Genomic DNA, 26,874 nt, shown 5'->3' on the forward strand with positions numbered 1-26,874 from the left:
TCAGCAACGGCTAGACAGACCCTAACCAGCACAGTACAAGGGAAGGCGGACAGCTCATCAGCCCAGTTCTGCAGACTTTACTGCCTGTCCTTGGGCCATGGGCCAGCTGCCTCTACTCCAGATTTTCCTGAGCCAGATTGTGATTCTTCACACCTCTGTCCTCTGCACATTCCATGAGGCCAATGCTCACTGATGGAACCTACCACAACACAGTGCAAAGGACAGGGCCATAGTCAACAGGGCTGCACACCTGGTCATCCGCTTGTAAACAGTCAGGAGACAGGAGCTCACTCCAATCTAGTCACATCCAGAAATTACTTCTAGTGAAGACTGGAATTTATAGAATAAAACTGTGGTAAGATGGAGGCAGTTTTATGGAGATTTTTCTTTATTGAGAAACATAAGACTTGGGTACATCAAATAAAACCAATTTCCAGGGAAAGGGGAAAAAAGAAAATCAAAACCCACAATAGAAAAAAAAGTTCACACTGTCTGGGCCAAAGCAGAGCCCAGAGAATATAGTCGTATAATTGAAAAATTCTAGGTGCTTCATTAATTGACCTTTTGATACAAAATGACCTATTAAATTTGCAATTTGTGGTTCTTGGTGTTGAGGTCCATAGGACAAGCTACGAAGTCTTCAAACCTTGAGCTGAACTCCATGAGGGGTTATTTGGCTTTTGAATCCTGAAAAGAAAAGCACCAACACAAATACATAAAAGAATTTCAGAGATTTCATTAAAATCTCGCTAGTAAGAAAATACTATATCAGAGTTTCCCACCCTCGACACTACATACATTTGGGGCCACCTGACTCTAGACCATGTCCTGTGCACTGTACAATGTTGAACAGCTTCCCTCCACTCATTAGGTGAGGGCTCCTTGGGCCGTTGGTGCACACCTATGCCCAATCAATCCTACTAACACTCCAGCTCTGGCCCACTCCACGCACTCTTCCTTACCTTGCCTCTGCTCATCTCACCAAGCCTGCTACAGACAAAGTCCACAACCTTATGGTGAGTGGTCAAGTGGAACACAGTCACATGTAACTATAGTCAGGCATGTGTATCTCTCCCTCTCTAGGTCCTGATCCTCGATGACAAAGCCTCTCTCTGGAAGCCAACCTCTGAACAAACCAGGAAGATGACACTCACAGAATGAGACTTTATGTCCTGATTACGAGAACTCCTTGTAGACCCATCATTATTTCGGATCAACAAGGTGAGTTGTGAGAAAGATTGGACCAGGTACTCTTTTTAATTCACAACCCTGTACTCCTTCCTCCATATTAACTCATCTGGATAACAGAAAAGGCTCAGCGACAACCTGCACAAGTTACCAGGCTGAGTGACAGCAATGGCGTTCTATATACTGCCCCTCTTCTTTTAGTAAGACGTTCAAAACCAAAAACCACTGCGGAAAAATGAAATAGCCAACATACGGTTTTTCCATGTCTAAGAGGTAGCAGCAGCAACAGCGCCCACCTTCTGGGCAGCTTCTTTCTTGGCATGATGAGCTTGTAAAACTGCCACAGCTTCATCCACCTGTGAGAAACCTCCAGGTGCTCAGCGAGGCTGAGGAGAGCCATGTCACCCCTCCCCAGTGTCTGAGCCCAGGGATGGAACACAGCCCACTGTGGAAATAGCCCTCGGATTTCTGGTGCTGGATGCTTTCCCCATCACAGGCAAGGCAGGAGAGGACAACCCCACCCCCCACCCCCAGCTGCACCTGAGCGTCCAAGGGCACTGTGATCTAGCTGGGAGCTGAAGCTGTGGGGTCTGAGGACCACTCACCTTGGAGCGGAGAGACTCGGGGGACTCCAGCATGTGCAGCAGCTCCGAGTTGTCGATCTCCAGCAGCATGCCTGTGATCTTGCCCGCCAGGTTTGAGTGCATTGTTTGGATGAGCGGGAACAATCGTTCTCCTGTGGGTGGGACAGCTCATGAAGAACCAAATCGCATCCCAGTAGAGTGGGCACTGCTGTCTGGGTCAGCCACCCTCTTCTGCAGGCACATGGGCACTCACCCAGCATCTGTTTCTGTTCCTGGGGGGGTGCTGCAGCCAGCATGGAGGCAGTCAGGGGCTCTTGCCCCTGCACATGGACAGCAGGCTGGGGTGCCTGGGAACCAGGAGAGGCAGTGGTTAGCATCAAGGACAGGATATTTGCTGGTGGCAACATGTGAACTGTCAACATGTGACTATCTTAAGCATGTCAAAGGAGATAGAAGCATCTGTCCTCTCGGGATTAAATGATATGGTGAGGGAAAGTACACAAAACAAAACTAATGAAAATAGCATGCTATCAGTAGGAAGAGTGCAATAAATGTACCAAACCCACAAAGCCAGGTCAGTATTTTCTGACACTTTCATTTAATTTGCCCTAAGTTACTTGAATTCCAAGTCTTGTTATACTAAAGGCTACAGCAAACATTTTATGTGTGAACTACCTGAGAATCAGTTTTTCTTTAGGGTGACCTCCAATACAGACGGAGTCAAAGGGTGCAAATATCACCCTTCCACATCACCTTCACTGCTAAGGACAGCCACATGAAGGCCAATGTCAGTCACAGCCCTAAAAGAGGACTTTGTAGGCAAAACATTTCTCCACACAGCATCAAGTTCTGGGAACTCCCCACCTTGGAGAGCAAGGGCAGGGAGATGGCTAAGGAGCCTTCTCCCAGCTCACAGACCTGAAGGCTGAGAGCAGAGCGGCAATGCCACAGCACACTGCTACTGAGCTCTAAGACAAACTGACTGCTTGGTTTGCATTTAAGAGCACAGCTCTGGTGACGGCATAGAAAGTTCTAAACTCTGGTTCCACCTCTTCCTGCCTTCATGTCCCCCAGTCATCTTGCCTAACAGCCAAAGATCAAACACGTCACCAGATGTTAAAGTGACCTGGATGGTCAGAGTTAAGTGAGATTGTGGATTCCACAAAAACAGGAAGCACCGGTTGTCCCTTCAGGGGCATTCCGTAGTTAACTCGCATTAGAACCTTTTCCAGCCCCTGCTCTCCAACTGGTCAGCCTGAAGGCAGGGACACAGACCATGATGCCCTAATGCAGAACAGACATTTAATGCCTGTTGTAAGAATCAAAGAGGCTGTAGTAAGTTAAGCAGCCACCTGCAAGGATGGCATCCCATATAGGCACTGGTTCCTATCCTGGCTGCTGCATTTCCCCCATCCAGTTCCATAATAATGTGCCTGGGAAAGCAGCGGAGGATGGCCCAATTGCTTGGGCCCCTCCACCCACATGGGGGACCCAGCAGAAAAACCTGGCTTTTTGGCCTGGCCCAGCCACTGCCCTTGCAGCCATATGAAGAGTGAACCAGCAGATGGAAGATTGTCTTTCCCTCCTCCTTTCTGTAACTCTGCCTTTCAAACATATAAATAAATCTAAAGTAAAAGCCACCGTTTACAGCATTGGTTATGAGGAAAAGCCTTTTGGCAAACTGCCTGGGACCTCACCTGCAAAGGCTGTATGGCAGGGTGAGGGCTGCGGACACTGGACGCGTATTTATATGGAGCGACAGCCCGAGGGGCAGCAGCAGCAACAGCAGCGCGGGGCGCTAGATTCTGCACGGCTGTAGGAACACCTTAGGGAAGGAACAAATACAATTAAAGCCCATCAGTCTGGGCACAGACCCGTCAAATCCCATCTTTCCCCCTTCTGTGTGCATCCAATACCACCTCCAGACTGGCAGCTGTCAGTCAGCCCTTGCTGGGCGGCACCAGCCCCACCAAAGTCCATAGCCAAGCGGTCCGGGCACTCAGACCCTACAACAGACCAGCAAACGCACATCAGTGTTGGCGGCACATGTCCAACTGGCCACGCCCCACGGAAGGAGAAATTCCAACACACGTTCACACAGACACATCACACATGGGGCCACTACCGCTACTAGGAGGAGCCAAGGGGTAACACAACTCTTGGCATTCCACATCCTGGAATACAGGACAAACTCTGTAAAAAAGTTTCCTTGCATTCCCCACCCTACCCACAAGAACAGGCTACCTTTGTAGCCATCTGGCTAGCAAATTTCTAAAGTTAGCCTTTGTCACACAGATGAGCAAAGCATGTTAAAAGAAACCAGCACACCTAGAACTCACTGTTTCCCCATTCCTGACTAAAGTACCTACTAAAGCACACAGCTAGGATTACAAAACCAGGACTCAAAATACTTGAGCCCAACGCTGACCAGAGCCTGCTCATCCTAACCCTCCTCCCGGGCCACACTCCTAAAGGCCAGTGTGCTCACCGACTCTCTGAGTGGTAGTAGGGAGGCCACGAGAGGCCGGAGCATTACCAGTTGGAGCCAGATGGCGAAGAGTTGGACGAGGCCCAGCCTGGCGAATAGCACTTGGCATTCCTTGGAAGCCTGGAGAAAACACGAAAACTGTCTATCACTGGCAAGCAACATGGACCACAACCTAGGACACACCTCAGAGGGGCAGGCAGGAAAGACAAGGAGACCAGGACAGGCACAGCCTGGGTCATCAAATCGCTTCTCCCCACCACCTACCTTGAGGTCTCCCACCTTGCTGCCAGCGTGGATTAGGCCTCATCTGTGCTAACTGGTTAGGGGTGTAATAAGGAGGTCTTCCCTGAGCCTGTAAGAAAGAAGAGTACTCAAGCCCTTTTATCTCAAGGACCTGAATCCACTCATTTTACCACCACCTGGCCCTAGGGTAACTGTCTGGAGTAAAGGGAGCTCTACTCAGAAGCTGAAGGGTCGGTTAATGGGGACCGTTCACTCTGCCACTGTGCACACAGATATAAGTAAGTCCTTCCTCATTTTCCCTTAAAGGGTCTTTACTCTGACAGTCTAGAATTCCACTACCCCACATCCCTCTCCCCAGTCAGGGCAGGAACTGCTGCTACTGGGCAGACTCCAAAGACATGAACTGACAGCAGACCCACCTGTGGAACTGCTGGCACAAAGTAGCCACCAGCTGCAGGCTGGAACTGATTTAAGATGGCGTTGGCAGGGAGTGCTCTCATTCCAGCCACCCGCTGCATATATTGGTTGGTCAGGTGGGCCTTTCTCTCTTCCTTCCTCTGGGCTAGGGCAACGTACAGTGGCTTGGAGCCCACAATGCGTCCGTTCATCTCAGTGACTGCTTTGGTTGCCTCTTCAGGAGATGAGAAGCAGACAAAGCCAAATCCTTTGCTTCTTCCATCCTCCAGCATCACCTACAAAATGAGACCAGCCTCTTAAGAAAAAGGTTTGGGGGGGCTGGCGCCGCGGCTCACTAGGCTAATCCTCCGCCTTGCGGCGCCGGCACACCGGGTTCTAGTCCCGGTCGGGGCACCGATCCTGTCCCAGTTGCCCCTCTTCCAGGCCAGCTCTCTGCTGTGGCCAGGGAGTGCAGTGGAGGATGGCCCAAGTCCTTGGGCCCTGCACCCCATGGGAGACCAGGAGAAGTACCTGGCTCCTGCCATCGGATCAGCGCGGTGCGCTGGCCGCAGCGCGCCTACCGCGGCGGCCATTGGAGGGTGAACCAACGGCAAAGGAAGACCTTTCTCTCTGTCTCTCTCTCACTGTCCACTCTGCCCGTCAAAAAAAAAAAAAAAAAAAAAAGAAAAAGGTTTGGGGGTTGGGGAGAAGCTATCCCAAAGAACAAAAAACAGAAACTCCAAAAACCTGAGATCATCACAGCCTCTAAGGTTCCTAGCCATTTTCAAGTCCACAGGGACTGCTAAAGTTCCCCCAACACTGTGAGACAACTAATGATAGAACCAGGAATACAAAGATGTTTCCTGACACCTAGAATCTTAGCCACCACAAGTACAGATCACAAGACATCAATAATGAGGAACAAACTGTCTGTAGAACTCATCCTTTCCAAGCCCCTGGTGGACAAGCTGGGCACGGTTAGGATGATGCTTTTCAAATACCACACGTGAGCAGCAGTCCCAGAACCCCAGGTCTCCAATGACAGCCACTATCAACGCAGTGAGAACAGCAGGGGTGACAAGCTGGGAGACAGGCACCTGGGCTCTAACTCTAGGTACCTGGCCCTGAGCTGCATTTTCATATTCTCCTAGGCAAACAGCTTCAAAGCCACACGTCCACTAGACCAGGCAATCTTTTTCCAGATGAAGTCATTCACTAACAGTATTTTCTCCACCTCAAAGAGTATTTATGGCTTTTCCTCAGACTGCGTGTGCTTTGTACTCTGAGTGTCTTTGTGTAGGGCCCAGAGAGCCTCCTGCAATGGAGGCTAGGGAGGTAAAGCTTTGCACCAAGCCAACACTCTCCCAGTGAGGCAGGCTAGCAGGATGTTCGAAAACTGCAAGGTAGAGTTCTTTTGCTGCTTGCACAAAGGCAAACTTGCCTACTGTGCAGATAAGCACTATCATTCCTTACACTGATGGGAACCAGCTGGGTGAGCAAGGGGTAAGGAACAAGCCCCAGGGGATTAGCTTCAAGGGAACTTCCTACAACTCAGAGTTCTTTTGCACAACGGTCACAGGCTGGGACAGGCCACCAAGCCCTTACCAGCACACTTAGCCTCCTTTCTCATCACCTAAAGGACTCTGGCATCTGCTGCACCTCTGCCAGTGTCTCCAGAGTATGACCCAAAACTTTCCAGTGCCATCAGCCTCCATCATATTCCTGAAGTGTCAAGGACATGCAATATAGTCCCCCTGTAGTCAGCACTTGCTGGCTTACAGACTCAATTCTTTACAAAACAAAAGATGCAAAGAGCAAAACATGGAAAAGCAAACCCTCCACTCCTTTTTTCTTTTCCTTCCAAAGACTGAGCAAGAAGTTGCCAACTTCAGCTCCAAAATCTTCAATACTTTCATTCTCCAGAAGGAGAAAATGTAGCAGAGTTGTAGAGACAGGCTCCAAGGTGAATGGAAAACAACCCGTCTGGATTTCCTCTGCCCACACTGTGGCACCATCCGTCCCCACACCAGCACAGAGCAGCAGGGAATGGGAAAGATTCAGGTGCTCATGAGGGTTGGCAGGGAGGGGCGCAGTCACATCTCCCCTTACTCCAGTGCTCAGGAGGTCCTAATATGAGCCCATAAAGATGTCATTCTCCAAGCATATACTCAGAACTGAAAGCAAAGAGGGATTTTCTAGAATAACCTAGCAGCTACTTTTTAATAGAAAGCTTTTACATAATAAATATAAATTTCATAAGTACAACTTATGGATTTTGGCGGTTCTTCACTCATAACCACCCTCCCACCCACAAACCGTCCCATCTCCTACTCTTTCTCCTGTTCCATTCTTCATTAAGATTCATTTTTAAATATCTTTATATACAGAAGATCAACTCTATACTAAGTAAGATTTCAACAGTTAGCACCCGGACACACAGTTTAAAGTACTGTTTGAAGACTATTTTTACTTGGCTGGCGCTACAGCTCAATAGGCTAATCCTCCGCCTTGCGGCGCTGGCACACCGGGTTCTAGTCCCAGTCGGGGCGCCGGATTCTGTCCCGGTTACCCCTCTTCCAGGCCAGCTCTCTGCTATGGCCCGGGAGTGCAGAGGAGGATGGCCCAAGTGCTTGGGCCCTGCACCCACATGGGAGACCAGGAGAAGCACCTGGCTCCTGCCTTCAGATCAGCGCGGTGCGCTGGCCGCAGCGCACTGACCACAGTGGCCATTGGAGGGTGAACCAGCGGCAAAAAAGGAAGACCTTTCTCTCTGTCTCTCTCTCTCACTATCTACTCTCTCAAAAAAGATAAAAGGAAAAAAAAATATTATTTTTACCGTTAATTCTCATAGTACAACACATTAAGGACAGAGATCCTACATGGGTAGCAAGTGCACAATGACTCCTGTTGTTGATTTAACAACTGACACTTTTTTTTTTTTTTTTGACAGGCAGAGTGGACAGTGAGAGAGAGACAGAGAAAAAGGTCTTCCTTTTTCTGTTGGTTCATCCCCCAATGGCCGCTGCGGCTAGCGCACTGCAGCCGGCGCACCGCACTGATCCAAAGCCAGGAGCTTCTCCTGGTCTTCCATGCGGGTGCAGGGCCCAAGCACTTGGGCCATCCTCCACTGCACTCCTGGGCCACAGCAGAGCGCTGGACTGGAAGAGGAGCGACCAGGACAGAATCCGGTGCCCAAACCGGGACTAGAACCTGGTGTGCTGGTGCTGCAGGTGGAGGATTAGCCTAGTGAGCCACGGCGCCGGCCAACAACTGACACTCTTATTTAAGATGAAAAGTGATCACCCGAGGCTCGTCATGAGCTCTAGCATCTACTTTTTAAAACGGTTTAGACCCTTAGGTAAAATATAGCCAAAATTTGTAACAGAATACTACTATTTCACTCCGCCAATATAATTAAAATACCTTAGCACTGGTGATTGACCCAAAAGGAGAAAATTCTTTCCGTAATTTCTCATCATCAATGGTGTCATCCAAGTTCTTAATGTAAAGGTTCACACCCTAAAGAAGAAACATCCCTGTTAACTGATTGTCACATCTATTTCCCAAGACAATGGTCCCCTAAAGCAGCCTATCAACATCCTTGGAAATTTGTAGAAATAAAAATCTTTAGGCCAGTATTTTGGCACAGAGGTTGAGCTGCTGCCTGCAATGACTACATCCCACATCAGAGTGCTGGTTCAAGCCCCACATGCTCTGCGTCCAATACGGCTCCCTGCTGATGTGCCTAGGAAAGCAACGGAGGATGGCCCAAGTACTGAGCCCCTGCTACCCATGTGGGAGACCAGATGGAAGATCCTTCTCTACAACTCTTGCCTTTCAAATAAACAAAATAAATCTTGGGACCTCAGAACTGATGTAAGAGCAATTATGAGGCTAGGGCCCAGCAATGTGTCAGCTCTGCAAATGATTCTCCTGCAATCCCAATGTTGAGGAACTACTGCCCTAAAACAGCTCAGACCATCAAGGCAATCACAGACAGTCTTCCCATCTTTGTTCACTCCCCTGGAGCCAGGAGCCAGAACAACTTCCTGGTCTTCCACATGGGTAGCAGGGGCCCAAGTAATCTGGCTACCATCTATGCCTTTACAGGTACAACAGCAGGAAGCTGGATCAGAAACGGAACAGGGGATCCGTGAATGGACAATCTGATCTGGTATGTCAACATTGCAAGCAGTGGCTTAACCTGCCATACCACAATGCCAGCCCTGGGACCAACTAAGAGGTATTACCCACTGACTCCTAGGATATGCATTAACTGGAACTGGAATGCTGGTCAGTAGAGCCAAGACTTGAACCCAGGCACTGAGATACAGGATGCAGGTGTCCCAAACAGTGTTATCTGCTCCACCCAACTCACACCCACCCCAAGGTAACCAGGCATCTTCCTTCACAGCTGCTCTGGCTGGCCAGAGAGGAGGAGGCAGCCTTGGGTGAACAAAGGGTGCTATGCCTAGGTTTCACAGTGTATCCCACTGGCAGGCTGGGCCAAGACCACCTCACCTGGTATCGACTAATTCGCTCCTGTTTTAGCTGCTCAAATTTCCGTTTTAATTCAGCTTGCCGTTCTACTTTCTTCTGTGCACGGCCTACAAATATGACTTTCCCACCAATCTCTTTTCCATTCATCTCTTCTACGGCCTAGAGAAAAAATAAAGTTGCAGAGACAGGGGCCTTATTTGAGGTCTATTTAAGTCCACTTCAACACTGAGAAAAATCTCTTTCCTGTGGGTTAAAATCAAATTTTATTCCATCTCTAAACTCTGCTAAACAAGCTCACACTTCCTCACCTCTAAAGTGGAATTAATATTTAAATGGATATTGGTCCAGATAATATAAAAGGAAACGAGAAAACCCAGCTTTTTCATTAAATACAAACATGATGGCATGGCTGTCATTAAATTTCTCACGCTCTCTAATGTGTTTTTGGGGCCGAGCACCATGCTTTGCCTACAGTGTGCTATCATCAATCAGCAACTCTGGGCTTCGGTCACCTCAGCCATGAATGGGAACAACCATTTAGTTCTTTCAACAACAGGCCAACAGGTACGTGCCAAGTGCTCTGTAAACGATCAATGACAAACTTAGGACCTACTACCAGACCTTCAGACCATTCTAGCTCTGCTCTACCATGTGCTAGCAAGACCCTACCCTTACTCTGGGACCACCTCCTATAAAATTCTCCCCATCCTCGTGGTACTCTCACCTTGTTGGCATCCTCGTGTTTTTCGTAACTCACAAAGCCAAAGCCTTTGGATTTCCCACTGGGATCTCTCATCACCTTGACACTGAGGGTTTTGCCTATTAAAGCACAGAACTATTAGTAACATCATCTCTACCATAGCTAGAGAAAATGCTTCTCTATAGGAATTCTCAACGTAAATCTCTGGCCAGCCCAGATAGAAAGACACTATGCCTTGGTCTTCTTTTACCAGCTATATCTCCAGACAGGATCCAAAGAGGAGATGACAATCTCTTCTCTGGGTTTTAGGGAGACTTACTTTCCCCTTCTGTGTTAGCCTCTTAAAGCACTGTCAGTTTTAAAAGGGCACAGGAAAGGGTGTATGCCTGGTCGTCTAACTGGGACTAAGCAGCTGAGGTGGCCTCAGGGGTAGGAAGAGGTCTACCCCACCTACCCTGTGACCTTGGTCATGCAAGCGGTTTTATTTCTGGGTCTACTGTCCTTACTTCTTAAGTAAAAATAGATGAGTTCTGGGGTCTAGTGGACTGTGAAAGGGGACAAATAGGGCAAAGGACTCTCAACTTACCAAACTGACTAAATAGGTCTTTCAGACTCTCATCATCCACCTCCTCCCCAAAGTTTTTAATATAAACATTAGTGAATTCCTTGGCTTTGGCTCCAAGCTCAGCTTCCCGCTCTTTACGTGACTTGAATCTGCCCACAAACCTAAAAAGAGACCATGAAAAGCAGTCATTACCCAGAGGAACAAAACGTGATTTCCAGGGGTTCCAAAGGAATGCAAGTTAAAGGCCGACGGGAGAGGTTAAAATAAATAAGGTCCCCATCCACCACCAAGAATAAGCTCAGAGACAAATCCCCAGCAGAATGAGAAAGAGGCAGGACTACCCTGCGAGGACCAGCCCCAGGGCTCCCGGCTCAGACCAGGGCTACTCCTACCACATCACACTGCCTTTGTGCAGAAACCTGATGGCCATGTTTTTAAAACGTTCCTTTCTGTGCATCTATGTAAATGCATAGAAAAGGTCTGGAAGGATACAAACCAAACTGTTAACAGTGGTTAGTACTAGCAGCAAGGAGGTACCCTTTGCTCAGCTATTTGATTCATTTTGGTTCAGGAAAATGTATCCATACACTGAAAATTTTCCTTTTTTTTTTCCTACACGTAACTGACCACTGTGCACAGAAACATCTGAAACACAACTCATCTTCTCTTTTCTGCCCAACACCACGAGAACAGAAATGATTTCGGCTTGCACTGTCCCTTCCCCAACATGGTTTTGCTAAGTTCCCACTCTCTCTGTGCGCTGTAACAAGTGACAAGGTCTGTTATGACATGTGTCTGCAAAGGGATGAGATTGTTTCCATTATAACCAAATTAAGTATTCCGGTGGAGCCAGCCTTGTTTTAGACGTCACTGAGTCACGATAGAAAATAGAGAAGTAGAGGGACAATTTGGAATCAACCACTAGCGAGACCCATGGACAGACCTGAGTCACAGGAAGGCCAAGGTCACATAGCTAGTATACAGCTCCTGGTCAGCCCAGGGCCCTCTCCACTCTGCTGCTGGCCAAGACCCCTGCTCAGAGTGGGCTCAGAGCTGCCTTCCAGCCATCCCCAGCTGCTGATGCTCACAAAACCCACGGATGGATGCCTGTAAGGGAGGCGGCAGGCAGGCCACGGCTTGGGCAGGAAAGCCCACCTCGGCGAGTCAAAAGGGCTGCCACAGCTCAGGCAGGAAGACTCACCAGCCCTGGAGTGGAGAGGTAGGAGCAGGCCACACTTGGGCCGAGAGAACCAGTAGCCGCCTTGTGTGTGCCAGTTAATACCGAGGTGGGGCCAATGGCTGGCTCATGCGATGGCTGCTGCTCCGGACTGGGACACTCACACTTTGCGGTCATTGAGGAGCATGCCATTCATCTTCTCGATGGCCTTGTCGGCAGCCTCTTGCGTCTCGAAGTGGACAAAGGCATAACCCTTAGAGCCGTTCTCATCACACACCACCTGGCAAGGACAAGGCAGATCGTTTAGCACCACTGGCCAGTCCCACAGTCCAAGACCACTGACCATACTTGGTTTTTTTTTAAAGTGTATTATTTTTACAGATTTGAAAGGCAGAGTGAAAGAGGTTATCTTCCACTGGTTTACTTCCCAAAAGCCCATTAACTGCTAGGGCTGGGCAGGCCAAAGCCAGGAGCCTAAGCTCCATCCTTGTCTCCCTGGTAAGTGGCAGAGACCCAAGCACTTGAGCCATCAATGCTGCCTCCCAGAATGCATTAGTGGGAAGCTGGATTAGAAACGAAGGTGCTGAGATGCAAACTAGTACTCCAATATGGAATGCAGTACAGGATAGCCAAATGCACAGCCTAACCCACTGCACCACAATGTCTACACTAGCGTGAATTTTCTAACAACACGGCACATCACCACACACCTCGTAAATGCTCCATTTACAAATCATGCTACTTAAATTCCAAATGATGTGTCTTACTTATTTTTATCACAAAATCATCTAAGAGCTCTGGGTGCAAACCACAGTACTGCACAAAGACAAACCATTTCTCGAGGCCACAGTGGAACTCTAATCTAATGTAGTATGAGACACATGAACAATCATCATGGAAGTTCCATGAAGTGTCTATATCATATAAACAATGTGTGGAAAAGAGGGTGAACTAAATTTTTTAAAATCTATTTTTTATGATCTGTGAGGCGGAGTGCTAAGTAAAGCTTCCTAGAGACCAGAGGTGCTTCTCAGCCCTTCCCCTGCCAGCCTCTGCCCTATTGAGGCTTCCAAAGCTGGGAAACAGGGAGGGTGTTTCAGGAGAGGGAAGCGCAAACAAGGCATGCAAGCACCTGCTGCTTACGCTGGGACCAGGAGGATTCCATTCCCAGCATTTTGAAAATCACCACACCCTGCTGCCCCCAATTCCAAGGCGGTTCCAACTTGGTATTTCTCATGTTTTCAAGGTTCAGTATCTATTCTGCTAAAATCATTTACTCAGCATTTACCTTGCAGGACAGAATGTTTCCAAAAGCAGAAAATGTATCATAAAGTGCCTTGTTATCTATAGATTTGTCCAGGTTCTTGATGAAGACATTTCCCACACCAGATTTTCTCAAAGAGGGATCCCTCTGAGACCACATGATACGGATTGGCTTCCCCTTAATCACATCAAAGTTCATGGTGTCCAAGGCCCGCTCAGCTGTTGGAGAGAAACATTTCAATCAAGGACGTAAAGCATCAGCCCTTGGAGAGGTGACCACCACCATTTCAAGAACCAAAAGGAATCACACTCCTCTAGCCTCACTGAGAAAGAATCCGACCCCTCTGGGCCCGTCCTTGTCAGGTAAAGACAACCTGAAGGTCCACTGGCACCAAAAGCCAATGACAATACCTCACACGCGAGATTAATACCCCCCACTGTGACCCGGGTGGGCCTGTGGGCCGGCTAGTACAGTGCACCTGTTAACAGAACGCACTTGGGAATGGGGCGGCTAAGCTGTGCAGCTAGCTAGTGAGGAACAGCAAAGTTATCAACTAGCTTTGGTCTGCAGTCCTTCTATCTACAAACAAATGACAAGACCTATGAGCAACTGATTTCAAAACTGTGCTATCCCTGAAGTTAGCCCAGTGTCCTGAACCCAAGTTTATTTAGACAAAAAAGCCTCAATCACCAGGCTGATATAACTGGCAACACCCAGCAGGCAACGTTCTCTGCCCTATCAGGACAAGGATGAAGCCACCACACCTTCCCGCTAAGCAGACAGCACAGCGCAGCGGCTCCTGTCCCCAGGGCTGGGCTTTCCAAGCTTTCACCTGATTTCTACAGAATTCTGGGACTTCAACCACCCTGTGCCGAACCAAGTTCCTCCTCCAGTATGTAGGATGCTTCCTTGGCTTCCCCATGAAGTGTGTACAGGTGTAACCAAGAGCCCAATTAAAGAACCAGAAGTCAAAATGTTATCACCTGTCAGCCTGGAACTTCACTGAGGCAACAAGGATGCCCAGATCCGGTGGCCACTTCTCTGTGCATCATTACCACACAGGTACTGAGGTCACCAAGAACCTCCTTCATGGGGGATCCACTCACTACACAGAGGAACAACACTGCCTAAGGCTGACTCGCCACAAGTTCAACCGTCCAGTCAGCCAACCTTCCCTACTGTTCTCAGGTGGGTTTGTCTGCAGAGAGAAGAGCCAGGGAAAGGAGAGAAGACCAGGCAGATCCAGGAGCGCACTTAGCACAGCAAGATACACAGCCCGGGACCCCAAACCCTGCCACTAATTAGCAAAAGGAGTCCACTTCAACACAGCTATTTCCAGACAGCGCTGCACAGGCAAGCTGGCTTACCCCGACAAATCTGGCTGCGCTTATTTATAGCAGGGACAGGGCCTGCAGAGGTATGCGCTGGCAGACACACTGACCAATGGCTTCCACTGTCTAAGTGACAGGACACTGGTTCAGAAGAGTCAAGAACGCAGGTGAATAAATTCACCTCCCTGCTCCCCAGAAACAGTCCACAGGCAGGTATCTGTGCTCCTGGGACCAGAGACACGACCAGCTCACAGCACACTAGGTTGACAGGAGTAACATCTCTCAAGTCCGAGCCTCTGCACCTGGGGAAGTAACACTGTGTCTCATGGACCCTGAACAAAGTGGGGACAAAAATAGGGAGGTGGAGAGCCTGTGCCACACAGAGGCTTGTTTCTTCCAGTAATGGTCCCTGCAGTTGTTCCCTTTTAATCTGGAGTCACGTGCGGCCCCTGATTAGGTTTCCTCTGGGCTCCCTCCTGCCACGCCTGCGGCATACCTCCTGCCACGCCAGAGCCACAATCTGGGGTGGCCCAGCCACTGCACTGCTGGGCCCCATGCCGGTCCCCAACCTCCGGCAGCTCCTTTTCCTTCTCAGAGGTCCTGTTTTCTTCAGGTGGCGAGAAGTTAAGAGGGCTCTTGGAGAAGGGAGAAGCAGTTCCTAGGTAAGGCAGTCCCTGCCACCAGACCCGTCATTTTAAAGCGACACTTTCCTAGCCTGCCTGGACACCATTTTCCACAGCCCTGGCTTCTCCTAGAGCCAGCAACTCTTCCACGCCAGAGGCACACACAGCCCAAGGAGCTGACCAGGCCCGTGCAGCTCTGGTGCACTCACACAAGTTCCTGCTAGGAGTTCAGTGTCCAGAACTGCTCCCCCTGCTTCCTACCTGCCCTGCTAGATCCCTTATCAGCACACAATCAAATGGGACTCTTAATCCAGGGTCCAGGCGGGGGAGGGGCAATCTGAAACTTTTGCAAGCAACTGTTTCAACTGTACCATCTTGCTGGCAGGCCTGAGGGTCCCTACCAGCCCAGCCCCACAGGAGCAGGACCAGGCACAATGGAACAGCAGCCACTTCGGTCTGATCCTGTTCTGCAGTCTCCTTGGGCTCCAATCCCACCACCACCAAGTAGCCCAAGGTCACCCAGTCAGCAAGTGGTGGAAGCAAGACTGCATCTGGGGTCATGACAACACGCTCTGCCTTGCCGGGCCGGCACCCTGCCCGCCCACTACCGCTGCTGTAGCCACCTGCTGTCGGGACACCCCCCTCCCTGGCCACACAGCCCTGCCTAGAAGAGACTCCCAGGGTCTCCTGGGATTCCAGAAGCGAGTGGGCATGGCTTCTACTCACCGTCAGCTGGCTGCTGGAAGTTGACGTAGGCATAACCCAGGGAGCGCCGGGTGATCATATCGCGGCAGACCCGGATGGACAGCACAGGCCCCGCAGGACTGAACTTTTCGTACAGCATGGCCTCGGTGACGTCCGAGTGCAGGTCACCCACGTACAGGGAGGCCATGGGGTAGCTGCTGGCCGCAGCGTTCATCTCCCCACCCCCCACCACCCCGAGCCCCGCCAGGAGGACGTCTTTGGGGGCCCACTGCAGAACAAAAGGGGCTCCTCTCGGAGCCTTGGCCCGCGCCGCGGCTCACAGGTGGCACGGGGCGCAGCCGGGAGAGGCCGGAGTCCGGAGGCTCAGAGACAGGACGCAAACGGGAGTTCGGGGCTGGCCAAACCTCAGACAAAAGGCGCTCAAAAACAATATGGCCCTCGTCGGGAGTTTGTTAATGTTCAGCTGTCCCGGTTTGAAGCTCCAAATTAACCAAGCACAAGAAAAATTAAAACGGGAAACCCCTTTCCGAAGGGGGAAAAAAAATTTCTCCAGCAGCAGGGAACCAGATGCTGCCCACGGCGGCCCGGGGACACGCGTTTCTCTATAAATACAGGCCCCGGGCTCCCGGCGGTTTAAGATTACAGCAGCCAGGCAGAGGGAAACCAAATCGTTGCGGGTGCCGACTCGGCAAGCCCCGGGCGGGCGGGACGGCGAAGGGCAGCGCGGACACGTGGTGGCCGCCTCCGCCGGCGCGCGGGGGGCGAGGGCGCGGGGGGCCGGGGCTGCCACGCGGCGCGGGCGGCGGCCGGCGGGCAGGCGGGCGGGCGGGCGGGCGCTCACCACCGGGCCGACGGACCGGGACCGACGGACGCCAAGCGCGGCGGCGGCGGCGGCGGCGGCGAGGGGCAGGCCGGAAGCGCGCAAAAGTGACTTCCCCGCGGGTTCTCCGAGGAGGATTCGCCTTTTCTTGTCCTTTTCCTTTCCTTTTTTTTTTTTTAAGATTTTAAAGCGTTTTCGGGTTTTTTTTTATCTTTTTCTCTTTTTTTTTCTTCAGGCTGCTGAGCCCGAAAGCGGCGGAGGCAGCGGCGACCCGGGGCGGAGAGAGGCGGCCGGGGGAGCCACCGCTCCATTTATACCCGCCCGCCCCGGGCGCTGCTGGTCGAAGGGCGCCTCGCGACCTGGGCGCAGTCGTGCCCGCCCACTCGGCCCGGGGGCCCGAGGCGGGGCGGCCACGCGAGAGCGACCGGTGCGGCCGCGCGGCGCCACAGCGACCCCTGGCGCGCGGAGGACCGCTCCGCTGGCGGCTTCGGGAGACCCCGGGGCCCCAGACTGTGATGACTAGGTGGAGCCACCCCCTCGGCTCCTGCGGCGTCTGGGAGTAGAACCCGCCGGTCAGTTAACCCAGCCCACACTCCTCATGTAGAAATCAATGGGATGGGGGCCAACCTTGTGGTGTAGCAGGTTAAGCCGCCGCCTGCCACATGAGATCCCTCATGGCCGAGGGTTCCAGTCCCGGCTGCTCCACTTCCAATCCAGCTCCCTGCTAATGCGCCTGGGAAAGCAGTGGAAGATGGCCCAAGTGCTTGGACCCCTGCCCCCACTGGATGGAGTTCCAGGCTCCTGGCTTTGGCCTGGCCCAGACCAGGCCATGGCAGCCATGTGTGGAGTGAGCCAGTGGATGAAAGATCGCTGTCTTTCTCTGTAACTGACTTTCAAATAAATAAACCTTTAAAAAAGAAATCATGGGGATGCCTAGTTGTGAAATAAAGGGTCATACAACAAGTGACAATGAAATAATAGTCGATGTGGCAGTATCTGTGTCCAAATACGGGAGACGCACTGAGGGTTGCAGAGCATAGAACGGTCGTGAGCTGGGAATACGGTCGTATCTGTGGGTGATGTGGTTTTCTGGAAAGATGAGCAAATTTTAATAAAACTTCAATGAAGCCAAACTCAATTTTCCTTTCTATGTGCTGAGGGCATTGCTGGAAATTTATATTTAGGGGTACAAAAATACTACCTAAGAGGGAGTTAGTGGGGCTGAGGCTATGGCACGGTGGGTTAAGCTGCCACCTGCGGCACTGGCATCCCATATGGGTGCCAGTTCGGGTCCCGGTTGCTCCACTCCTGATCCAGCTCCCTGCTAATGTGCTTGGGAAAGCAGCAGAAGATGACCCAAGTCCTTGGGCTCCTGCATCCACATGGGAGACCCAGAAGAAGCTCCTGGCTCCTGGCTTCACTCTGGCCCAGCCCCAGCCTTTATGGCCACCTGGGGAGTGAACCAGTGGATGGAAGATTCTCTCTCTCTCTCTCTCTCTCTCTCTGTAACTCTGTATTTCAAATAAATAGGGGTGAATATTTCAAATAAATAGGTAGGGATGAATATCTGGACTTGGGTACTATGAAAAGATGTTTTTCATCAATCTTAGGGTCTGGCAGGTCATTTGAAAGTCCTGTTACCAATGCTTGTGTCAGGGCCGGCACTGTGGCGTAGCGGTCTAAGCCTCTGCCTGAGGCACTGGCATCCCATATGGGTGCCGGTTCATGTCCTGGCTGCTCCACCTCTGATTCAGCTCTCTGCTATGGCCTGGGAAGGCAGTGGAAGATGGCCTAAGTGCTTTGGCCTCTGCACCCACTTGGGAGACCCAGAAGAAGCTCCTGGCTGCTGGCTTTGGATTCGCTCAGCTCTGGCCATTGCAGCCATTTGGGAAGTGAACCAGCAGATGGAAGACCTCTCTCTCTCTCTCTCTCTCTCTCTCTCTCTCCCCCCCCTCCCACCCCGCCCCGTCTATTCTCAAATAAGAAAAAAAAAATATGCTCATGTAGCAGACCCTCCTCCAAAAATGCCGGGAACTACCCTCCCTGTCCTTGTGACATCGAAAAACAGGATTATCAAAAGGCACACAGACAGTCCCCTTCAAAACTACCAATTTAAGTAAATGATGAAGAACTATATGTATTTATATAAGCATTCACTCAAATAAACGATCCATCAGAGCCTACTCTGTACCAACGCCTGAATTAGGTGCTGGGGACACCATAGAGAGCAAGACAAAGGAAATCCACCCCCCACCCCCGCCTTCCCTCCCTCCTGGAGCTTATGGTCTAGTAAGACTATGAAGGGACTGCAAAGAGCTTGCAGAAAATGAATTGAGAGAAATTGATTTGGATGCAAAAATTTTTGGAAATTCATGCACTTGGAGGGCTTCAAAAATTCATGGAAAGTGCATGCCCTGGTAAAAGTATGTACAGATTTTGCCCTCACATGCGTGGACTTCAGTTTTTTTTTTGCACCCAAATAAACTTTCTTGATTCCATTTGCCACGAACGAACTTTCTGATGTCCCCTTGTATTCAGTCAAGGAACATGTGTGGCATGCTCTTTCTATAGGATCATCACCAGGGAACTGTGCCGCAACCCCCCACCTGCACTGTTAGCCACTGTCACAGTAGCTTATCTTCTTGTCTTGAAGGCTCCTATTACTACCTGAAATTATCTTGTTCACATGCAGGTTGCGCATTCCTAATCTGAAAACCTGAAATCCAAAATTCTGAAGCTTGTTGAGTGCCAACATGTTGCCACAAGTGAAAAATTCCACATCTGACTACATGTGATGGGTCACAGCGAAATGCAGGTGCACTGAAATATTGAATCAAATCAAAATATGTGTGTGAGGTGCATATGAAACATAAATGAAGGCTGTGTCTAGCCTTGAGTCCTGTCCTGAAGCTATCTCACTATGCATACACAAATGTTCCAAAATCTGAAGCAGCACTAGTCTCAAGCAGTTCAAGTAAAGGCTGCTCAACTTGTACTTGACTGATTACCTGTCTAGTGTTTGTTCCCTCCCACACACTGGTATATGAGCTTCAGTAACCTGGAATGGTGCCTAACATGGCACATACCAAATGGTCAATCAGTATTTATTAAATAAGCAAATGCATACTAGGCATAGGTGAGCAAAACTCAGACAGTCCCTGTGCTGGTGCGGCTTGCGCTCTACTGGGGGATTCACCAGCTCTCTGACCTTGAGTAAGTCAGTTCCTGTTCCTGGTGTCTAAGCTGTAGGGACTTGGTTACTACGGAGCCACATCTGCACTGAGAAGAGAGCGTTCCCGAGATGAAGGCCCTGAAGGCAGGCACAGAGCCCACAGGACAGACTGCAGGGCTGTGAGAGGCAGAACACGGAAGAGAAGGCGTGCTGTTAGGTGAAGTCAAACACTTTGGCCTTTATCCTGAGATCCAAGGGCTAAGCCTCAGATTTTAAGAGGCAAGTGCCTGTCTCAAATTGCGTTTAAAAAAACAAACAAACAAACAACTCATTGGCTGCAGAATGGAAAAGGTTAAAGCCTAAGTGCAAGGACACCTACCAGGGAATGACTACAAGGTCATGGCCATGGAGAAATTGTCTTAAGAAAATATTTAAGGAGCCAGCACTGTAGCATAGCAGGTAAAGCCGCTGCCTGCAGTGCTGACATCCAATATGGGCGCCAGTTCTAGTCCCGGCTGCTCCACTTCTGGTCCAGCTCTCTGCTTTGGCCTGGGAAAGCAGTAAAACTTGGCCCAAGTCTTTGGGCCCCTGTACCTACATGGAAGAACTGGAAGAAGCTCCTGGCTCCTGGCTTTAGATTGGCTCAGCTCCGGCTGTTGTGGCCATTTGGAGTGAACCAGCAGATGGAAGACCTCTCTGTCTCTGCCTCTAAGTCTGCATATATATATATATATATATATATATATATATATATATATATCAAGCTGCTGGCATCACAATACCTGATTTCAAAGCATACTACAAAGCTACACTAATTAAAACAGCATAGTATTGGCACAAAAAGTAGCACATGGATCAATGGAACAGAATAGAGAATCCAGAAATTATTCCATGTACATACAGCCAACTGATTTTTTGACACAGGTGCCAAGAAGGTATACACTGGAGAAAGGATAGTCCTTTCAGTAAATGGTGCCAGCAAAACTGGACATCTGTATGTAGAATTAAATTCTGTCACTATTATTTCTGCTGCGAGTGTAGTAACGAGGCTGTGTTGGTTCCAAGAAGGATTTTATTATGCAGTGGGGAAGTCACACATTCTAATTCACACAATGCACTGGGCAAACTGACTACCCAAGGTTCCCAAAGTATCGCTGAAGCTCCTCACTATGTGTCTTAGCCACAGAAGGCTGATCCTCACAGCATCCACACAGGGGGGTGTCTCTGAGCTGCAGAACACAGGTCTCAAAGGGCGAGTAGTCTTGGCTTCAGGCGAGCAGGCTTCATTGTCAGGTGAGCTCAGAGCCTCGGCGTCAGGTAGGCGCAGGGCTGGCTGGGAGAACTCTCCCCGGGAAGGTCTGAGTGCTGGGGGTCAACCCAGAGCTTTGGCTCTGCCACTCTCAGGAAAGTCTGTTCAGAGTCTCTCTGGGCCTCTTCGGTCTGCAGTTTATGTACACTTTTGGAGGTCAGTGTAGGGTTGATGAGGTCGCGAGGAGGGTGTGTGCAGGCCATGGGTGGTTCTTATCAAGTTCACGCAGATCTCCTGCAGTAAGCTTAGCTCTTGCTTATTTCTTGTGAATATTATGGTGAAGCTGCTGTTGAGTTTTTTTCTTAAGAGTTATTTATTTTTATTTGAAAGACAGAGTGTGTGTGTGGCAAAACCACGGACCAGGGTATTAAAAGTGAGAACTGACCTAGAAAATCCATCCTCTCTGGAGGTCAAGGTTATGAATGGGGAGGTCTGTAGATGCTTCTTACTGTTCCAGGCAGGGAACTACTAAGTGGCTACTAAGTTGGACATGATATTGTCCATTCCCTGAAACTGATCACAATCTAGTGTTAACAGCTCCCACTCACATCAATCGTTAGATCCCCAGGCCTAAGGAGTTAGGGCCCCCAAGACAAAAGGAGAGATTATCTGTAACAACAATGATGGTCAAAGAGGACTTGTTGAAGGAGGTGGCAACAGAGCTGCACCCTTAAAAGAAGTAGTGTTTTGAAAGGTAGAAATAGGCTGGAGGCAAGAATATTCTACAAACAGCAGTTCAGAGGTAGATAAGCCATTTCACAAGCATTGGCCTCAGTTTCTTCATCAGTAAAATAACAGTGATAAACCATGTAAACCTTTACACAGTGCCAGGGACGGGGTAAGCATTCGCTAGAGAGTGGCCAACACTGTATTTTTACAATGTAACATGTTTAAGGTTGCTAGGAGCAGCTGAATGAACTAGAATTTAGAAGTGTGTGTGTGTGTGTGTGTGTTGCGGGGAAGAAAACTGCCGAGTTGAGGTCTTGTATGGGTCCTGGAACACCTGTCTACAGCGTAGCATTTCCCAGATGTAGTTAACCCAATACTGTTACTTGAAAATAACAACAGAAATATCCAGGGCTACACAGTGCTTTTCACATGCCAGGACCTGTTCTATGCCCTGGAGAGTAACTGGACAAGGTCACACATCAAACAAGACTGGGCTCAGATGACTAATTTTTTAAATTAATTTATTTATTTGAAAGGCACAGTTACAGAGAGGAAGAGAGAGAGAGAGAAAGAGAGAGAGAGAGAGAGAGAGAGAGAGATCTTCTATTTGCTGGTTCACTCCTCAAATGGCAACAAAGGCCAGAGCTGGGCCAGGCTGAAACCAGGAACCAGGAGCTTCATCTGGGTCTCCCCTGTGAGTGGCAGAGGCCCAAACACTTGGACCATCATCTGCAGCTTTCCCAGGCACAGGGAGATAGATCAGAAGTGGAACAGCCGGGGCTCAGATGAGTGCCCATGTGGGATGCCAGCGCCGTAGGCAGCAGCTTAACCCACTATGCCACAATGCTGGCCCCAACTATATTCTCGATCTGACTCCCACGCTGCCTAAAGCATGACGCTAATGTGTCCTTCTGTGTCATCCTCACGATGTCGGGGAAAGCAGTGCTACATCACCACCTTGCCGATGAGGGACCCGCGGTGCAGTGGAGGTGCTTGCTCGTGGCCTGACCTGCGGTGGCCAGCAAGAAATTGCAGCTGCCGCCTCCTCCTAGCTCCTTCCAGACCTGTACTCCCAGGACGCACTTGAACGGCCATTGTCCCTTTGGGTCCACTGTCTCGGGCAGGTGGGGGCCACGCTTTTCCCAGGCTGCTCGTGTTGGGGTGAGTTTCAGGCCACCAGGGCCAGGCCTGGCACTCTTCTAATAGATCTGTGCTTAAGAGCATTACGGGAAAACGGCGGCATAGAAATTATTGTTACCTTGGTTCTTTGTCTCACATGGAAGAAGTTCCAAGTGGACAGCAAAGAGTTTCAAAAGTATTTATTAGAATCAAGAGAGGAAAGAACCCCAAAGTGCAATCTTGGAGACCAAACTGTCAATCAACAAGGTGGAGGCAAACTCAACAAATGACCTGACTTACAATTCTCCATCCTGCCTGGCCTGCTAAGGGTGGGATAGGTAACTGGTTTTCACAGTAAGCTGTGAGCTCAGGAAGAGCTCCCTTGCTATTCTCACGGTAAATTTGGAGATTCCAAAGGAAGGAAGGCAGCCTGTTTGTTCTTGCTAAAGATACCTTTTGGGGAAGAGCACAAATATTTTACACCCCAAATTCCATTGGGATCCGCTGACTCCCTATGAACCCACCTGACTCCTCACAAGAGCTCCACAGTGCTCTGGCGAAGATGTTGTCCAAACTGTGCTGCACATGGAAGCTCCTCCCATGGAGTCTGTCCTTCCACTCCCCTCACGGCCCTCAGCCTGCATCGTGGTCTGGACGCTCTTCCTGCTGACTTCTGCCCCCTCCCCTTATCCTCTACAGATGTCGTCTCCATGGACGTCTCTGGCACAGGCACTTGCATCTCGCTGTTGGGGTCAGAGGACCCAGAGTAACGCACGGAGCACAGGCTGCAGCCTCCACCCTCCTGCGCAGCCCTGGAGGCTGGCACAGCCGCTCATGCCCAGGTCGACAGGAAGCACTTGCAGCATAGCCAGTCCCTGAGCAGGTGGAAACAGCAGCCTGCTCTGAAAAGTCTGGTGGCCATGAACAGGGCGAGGGACACCGGGAGGGAAGAGCTCCTGCATCCTGCCAGGGGAGCCTTGCAGACTGCTGGCTTCCTGAGCCCCGGTCTGGTTCTGACCCAGAAATAGGCCCGGAGAGAAGAAGAATGCTTCAGCAGGCTCTACTCCCAGCTGGCCCAAATCGACTCTCAAAAGTAGCCAGCTCCCCTTGCTCTAATTCACACTCAGCAGGTGGTTTACCTGGGCTGTGATTTGATGTGGGAAAAGAACTCATTCACCCAGAAGGAGCTGACCTTGGTGTTTTAACCTTGGGGTAAAACCATGTGGATGCCTTATACAAGAAAGAGCCCCAAACCCCTCACCTTCTGTTCTGTGCAGAATAAATGGAATAAACCTTGCTGAAGCTGTGCCCAGACTGCATGCTACCTGGGTCTGGAATCCTGAATGTAAGTTACCCTAATAAAATTTAAATCTTTATGGAGCTTCCTTCTTCATTTTATGGCCTCAGGATTCCCACTCAGTTCCGGGGACATCATGTGCTATGGATACCACATTTAGACACATAGGCATAAGAACAAAAACCCCAGAGGATTTCCGAGTGAAGTACAGATAAGTTGGGGTAGCTCATAAGAGAAATAATTTTTCCATTCATTCATCCACCCATCTATCCATCCATCCATCCATCCACCCACCCATCCACCCATGTATCCATGCATCCATGCACCCATCCAAATGGTTAGACCCAGATTCTTGTTTCTATTGTAAGAAAATAATTTGAGGATGAGATGCAGGTAAAGGTCAGCAGAGAAGCAAGACTTATTTGCATGCAAAGTGAAGTATACATTCAAGAAGGCGTGTGGATAAACTCAAGAGATAGCTGCACTCCCTGAGTTTGGGGCCTGCCCTTCACAGGACCTGGAGGCATAGAGAGTGGGGCTTCACTGAGTATTCAATGGTGACAACTTGGGGCGGGGCTTCAGTGCTGCCCATTTCTTTGCCTTTTTTTTTTTTTTTTTTTTAAACTCAGAATGTCATGGCCTTAGGAGCAGGATGGCAATAGGCGTGTCAGCTATGATAATTTTATTATAGTGACCTTACAAAGTCATTGTGGGGATGCAGTCAGCAGCCATGTTGGTTGTTTTAACTAGCACCTGTTGTAAGCAGAAAAATCGTGGAGGTTGTAGTTTCCACTGTACTGATGCGGGGCCTTTTGGGTGGTGGCATGGGTAGGGGTGGAGATACAGGCGAGGCTGCAGAGAGGGGCTGGCTCCCTCAGTTCCTCCCTTCTACCTCCCTCCCTGCCTACATCACATCCAACCACCCCACAGTGGTCTGACACCTGTTACATGCTGGATACTAAGGAGGCAGAGATGAATACAGGAGGAAGGCATTTGACAGGTAAGTTTCACTGTGCGTCCCAAAAAGGAGAAATCAACCAACTGAAGGGGCTAGAAGTATTCTCTTCAAAGGGGGCCATAAAGGTCATTGTCTTTTCCCTAATATGAACTTGCCCTACTGGGTAGTTTGAGCCAAATAAAACTGAGAAGCCCACAGGTCTCTCTGATCTTCTGTCTTGAAGATCTTCACATGACAGGTGCTCTGTCTTACACCCAGAAGGAAGGAATATCACACAGCAAAGCCAGGAAAAATCAAGCTTGCTAAGTTCCCCCAGGTGTATTACATTAGGTCATATCTGCTTTGTCCAATTGCACTTCTACTTGATTCTTCACGAAACCTAAGGATAAAAATTGTTAGTCTTTGGGTCTTCATTTCTTTCTAAAATTATTTACTTTTATAAATAAATACTTAATTTTTAGTTATTTGAAAGGCAGAGTTACAGAGAGAGGAAGAGAGAGGGAGAGGGATCTTACGTCTGCTGGTTCACTCCCCAAATGGCTGCAACAGCTGGGGCTGGGCCAGGCTGAAGCCAGGAGCCCAGAGTTTCTTTTGGGTCTCCCACGGGGGTGCAGGAGCCCAAGTACTTGGGCCATCCTCCGCCACTTTCCCATGCTGTTATCAGGGAGCTGGATCAGAAGTGGAGCAGCCAGGGCTGAAATCAGTGCCCATATGAGATGCTAGTGTTGCAAAGACTTAGCCCACTATGCCACAATGCGAGCCCCATATTTAATTTTGTTTATTTGAAAGGCAGAGAAGAAGAGAGTCCTTCCTTTTGTTGGTTCACTCCCCAAATGCCCACAATAGCTGGGACTGGACCAGGCTGAAACCAGAACTACATCCAAGTCTCCCTTGTGGGTGGCAGGGACACAAATACTTGTGCCATCACCACTGCCTCTCACAGTGACCTTGGCTGGAAGCTAGAACCAGAGATGGAGTTGAGGCTTTAACTCTGACGTGGGATGTGGGTGTCCTGAGTGACATCTTAACCCCTGTGCCAGATGCTCACTCTGGGTCTCCATTCCTGAAGGCTGCAGTGTAAGTTAGTGCTCTCCAGATGGGCTGAACCCATAAAAGCTAGATGAAAGGGGGTTTATTAGTGCATTTGCTCACGTCCTGGTTGTGGAGACTGATAAGTCCCACAGCAGGCCATCAGTAAGCTGGAACCTCTGGATGCTGGTAGCCTGGGTCAGCCCAAGTCTGCAGTTCTCAGAACCGAGGCAGATGAGGCAAAAACCTGGGAGTGTAAGGGCCACAGGGCCTGAGTTCTGATGTGTTGAGGTGGATTCATTCTGAGAGGAGGAACGTGGTGGGGGCAAGAGGCATGGAGTCACCACACAGACCCCGGGAGACAGTGAAAGCAGGCCAGAGGCAAGCAGCTCGCAGACTCATTTATTTCAGTTGGTACAGCAGCTTAAATAGCCAAGGCAGCCAATCCAGTCAAGGGGTGGTCTATGCTTCAACCAATCACAGCCTGTTGCCAGGCAGGCTCCGTGGCCAGCGGCCATCTTGACATGGCCTTCTCATTCCACCACACTGATGTCCAAAGGGAGAAGCAGGAGTGTGGTCCAGCCCCAGGAGAGAGAGGAACTCTTTTTCCCTCCTTTTTTGTTCCACGTGGCCCCAGTTGTTCGGATGGGGGCTGCCCACACTGAGGACAGGTATTCTGTATTCTGTCCTGGAACTCACGCAACAACCTCCTCTGGAAATGCCTTCACAGACACACC

General features: G+C 50.0%; 1 protein-coding gene and 2 non-coding genes across 8 annotated transcripts; all 3 read right to left on the bottom strand.

The window, feature by feature from the left end:
* Positions 1–362: 362 nt before the first annotated feature.
* Positions 363–16,511, bottom strand: PABPC4 (poly(A) binding protein cytoplasmic 4). Of its 6 annotated transcripts, none has more exons than XM_062191027.1 (16): positions 15,786–16,511; positions 13,130–13,323; positions 12,006–12,121; positions 10,686–10,825; positions 10,124–10,218; positions 9,421–9,558; positions 8,323–8,418; positions 4,923–5,195; positions 4,525–4,612; positions 4,261–4,380; positions 3,692–3,778; positions 3,470–3,597; positions 2,026–2,119; positions 1,794–1,924; positions 1,485–1,544; positions 363–687 (listed from the first exon to the last, which is right to left on the bottom strand). In XM_062191027.1, exons 1-16 carry the CDS (start codon positions 15,976–15,978, stop codon positions 670–672), a joined length of 1,971 nt encoding a protein of 656 aa, XP_062047011.1. In that variant the 5' UTR covers positions 15,979–16,511; the 3' UTR covers positions 363–669. The 6 variants fall into 6 exon arrangements, with proteins under 6 accessions (XP_062047011.1, XP_062047010.1, XP_062047012.1 ...); XM_062191026.1 differs by having other exon boundaries at positions 1,442–1,544; XM_062191028.1 differs by having other exon boundaries at positions 1,442–1,544; positions 4,309–4,380; positions 15,786–16,510.
* LOC133761340 (small nucleolar RNA SNORA55) lies at positions 6,830–6,964 on the bottom strand. Its single transcript, XR_009866141.1, has one exon. It is a non-coding gene; the product is annotated as a small nucleolar RNA SNORA55 (small nucleolar RNA).
* LOC133761347 (small nucleolar RNA SNORA26) lies at positions 10,351–10,469 on the bottom strand. Its single transcript, XR_009866146.1, has one exon. It is a non-coding gene; the product is annotated as a small nucleolar RNA SNORA26 (small nucleolar RNA).
* Positions 16,512–26,874: the final 10,363 nt, after the last annotated feature.

The sequence above is a fragment of the Lepus europaeus genome, chromosome 5, assembly GCF_033115175.1.
Source record: "Lepus europaeus isolate LE1 chromosome 5, mLepTim1.pri, whole genome shotgun sequence".
NCBI lineage: Eukaryota > Metazoa > Chordata > Mammalia > Lagomorpha > Leporidae > Lepus > Lepus europaeus.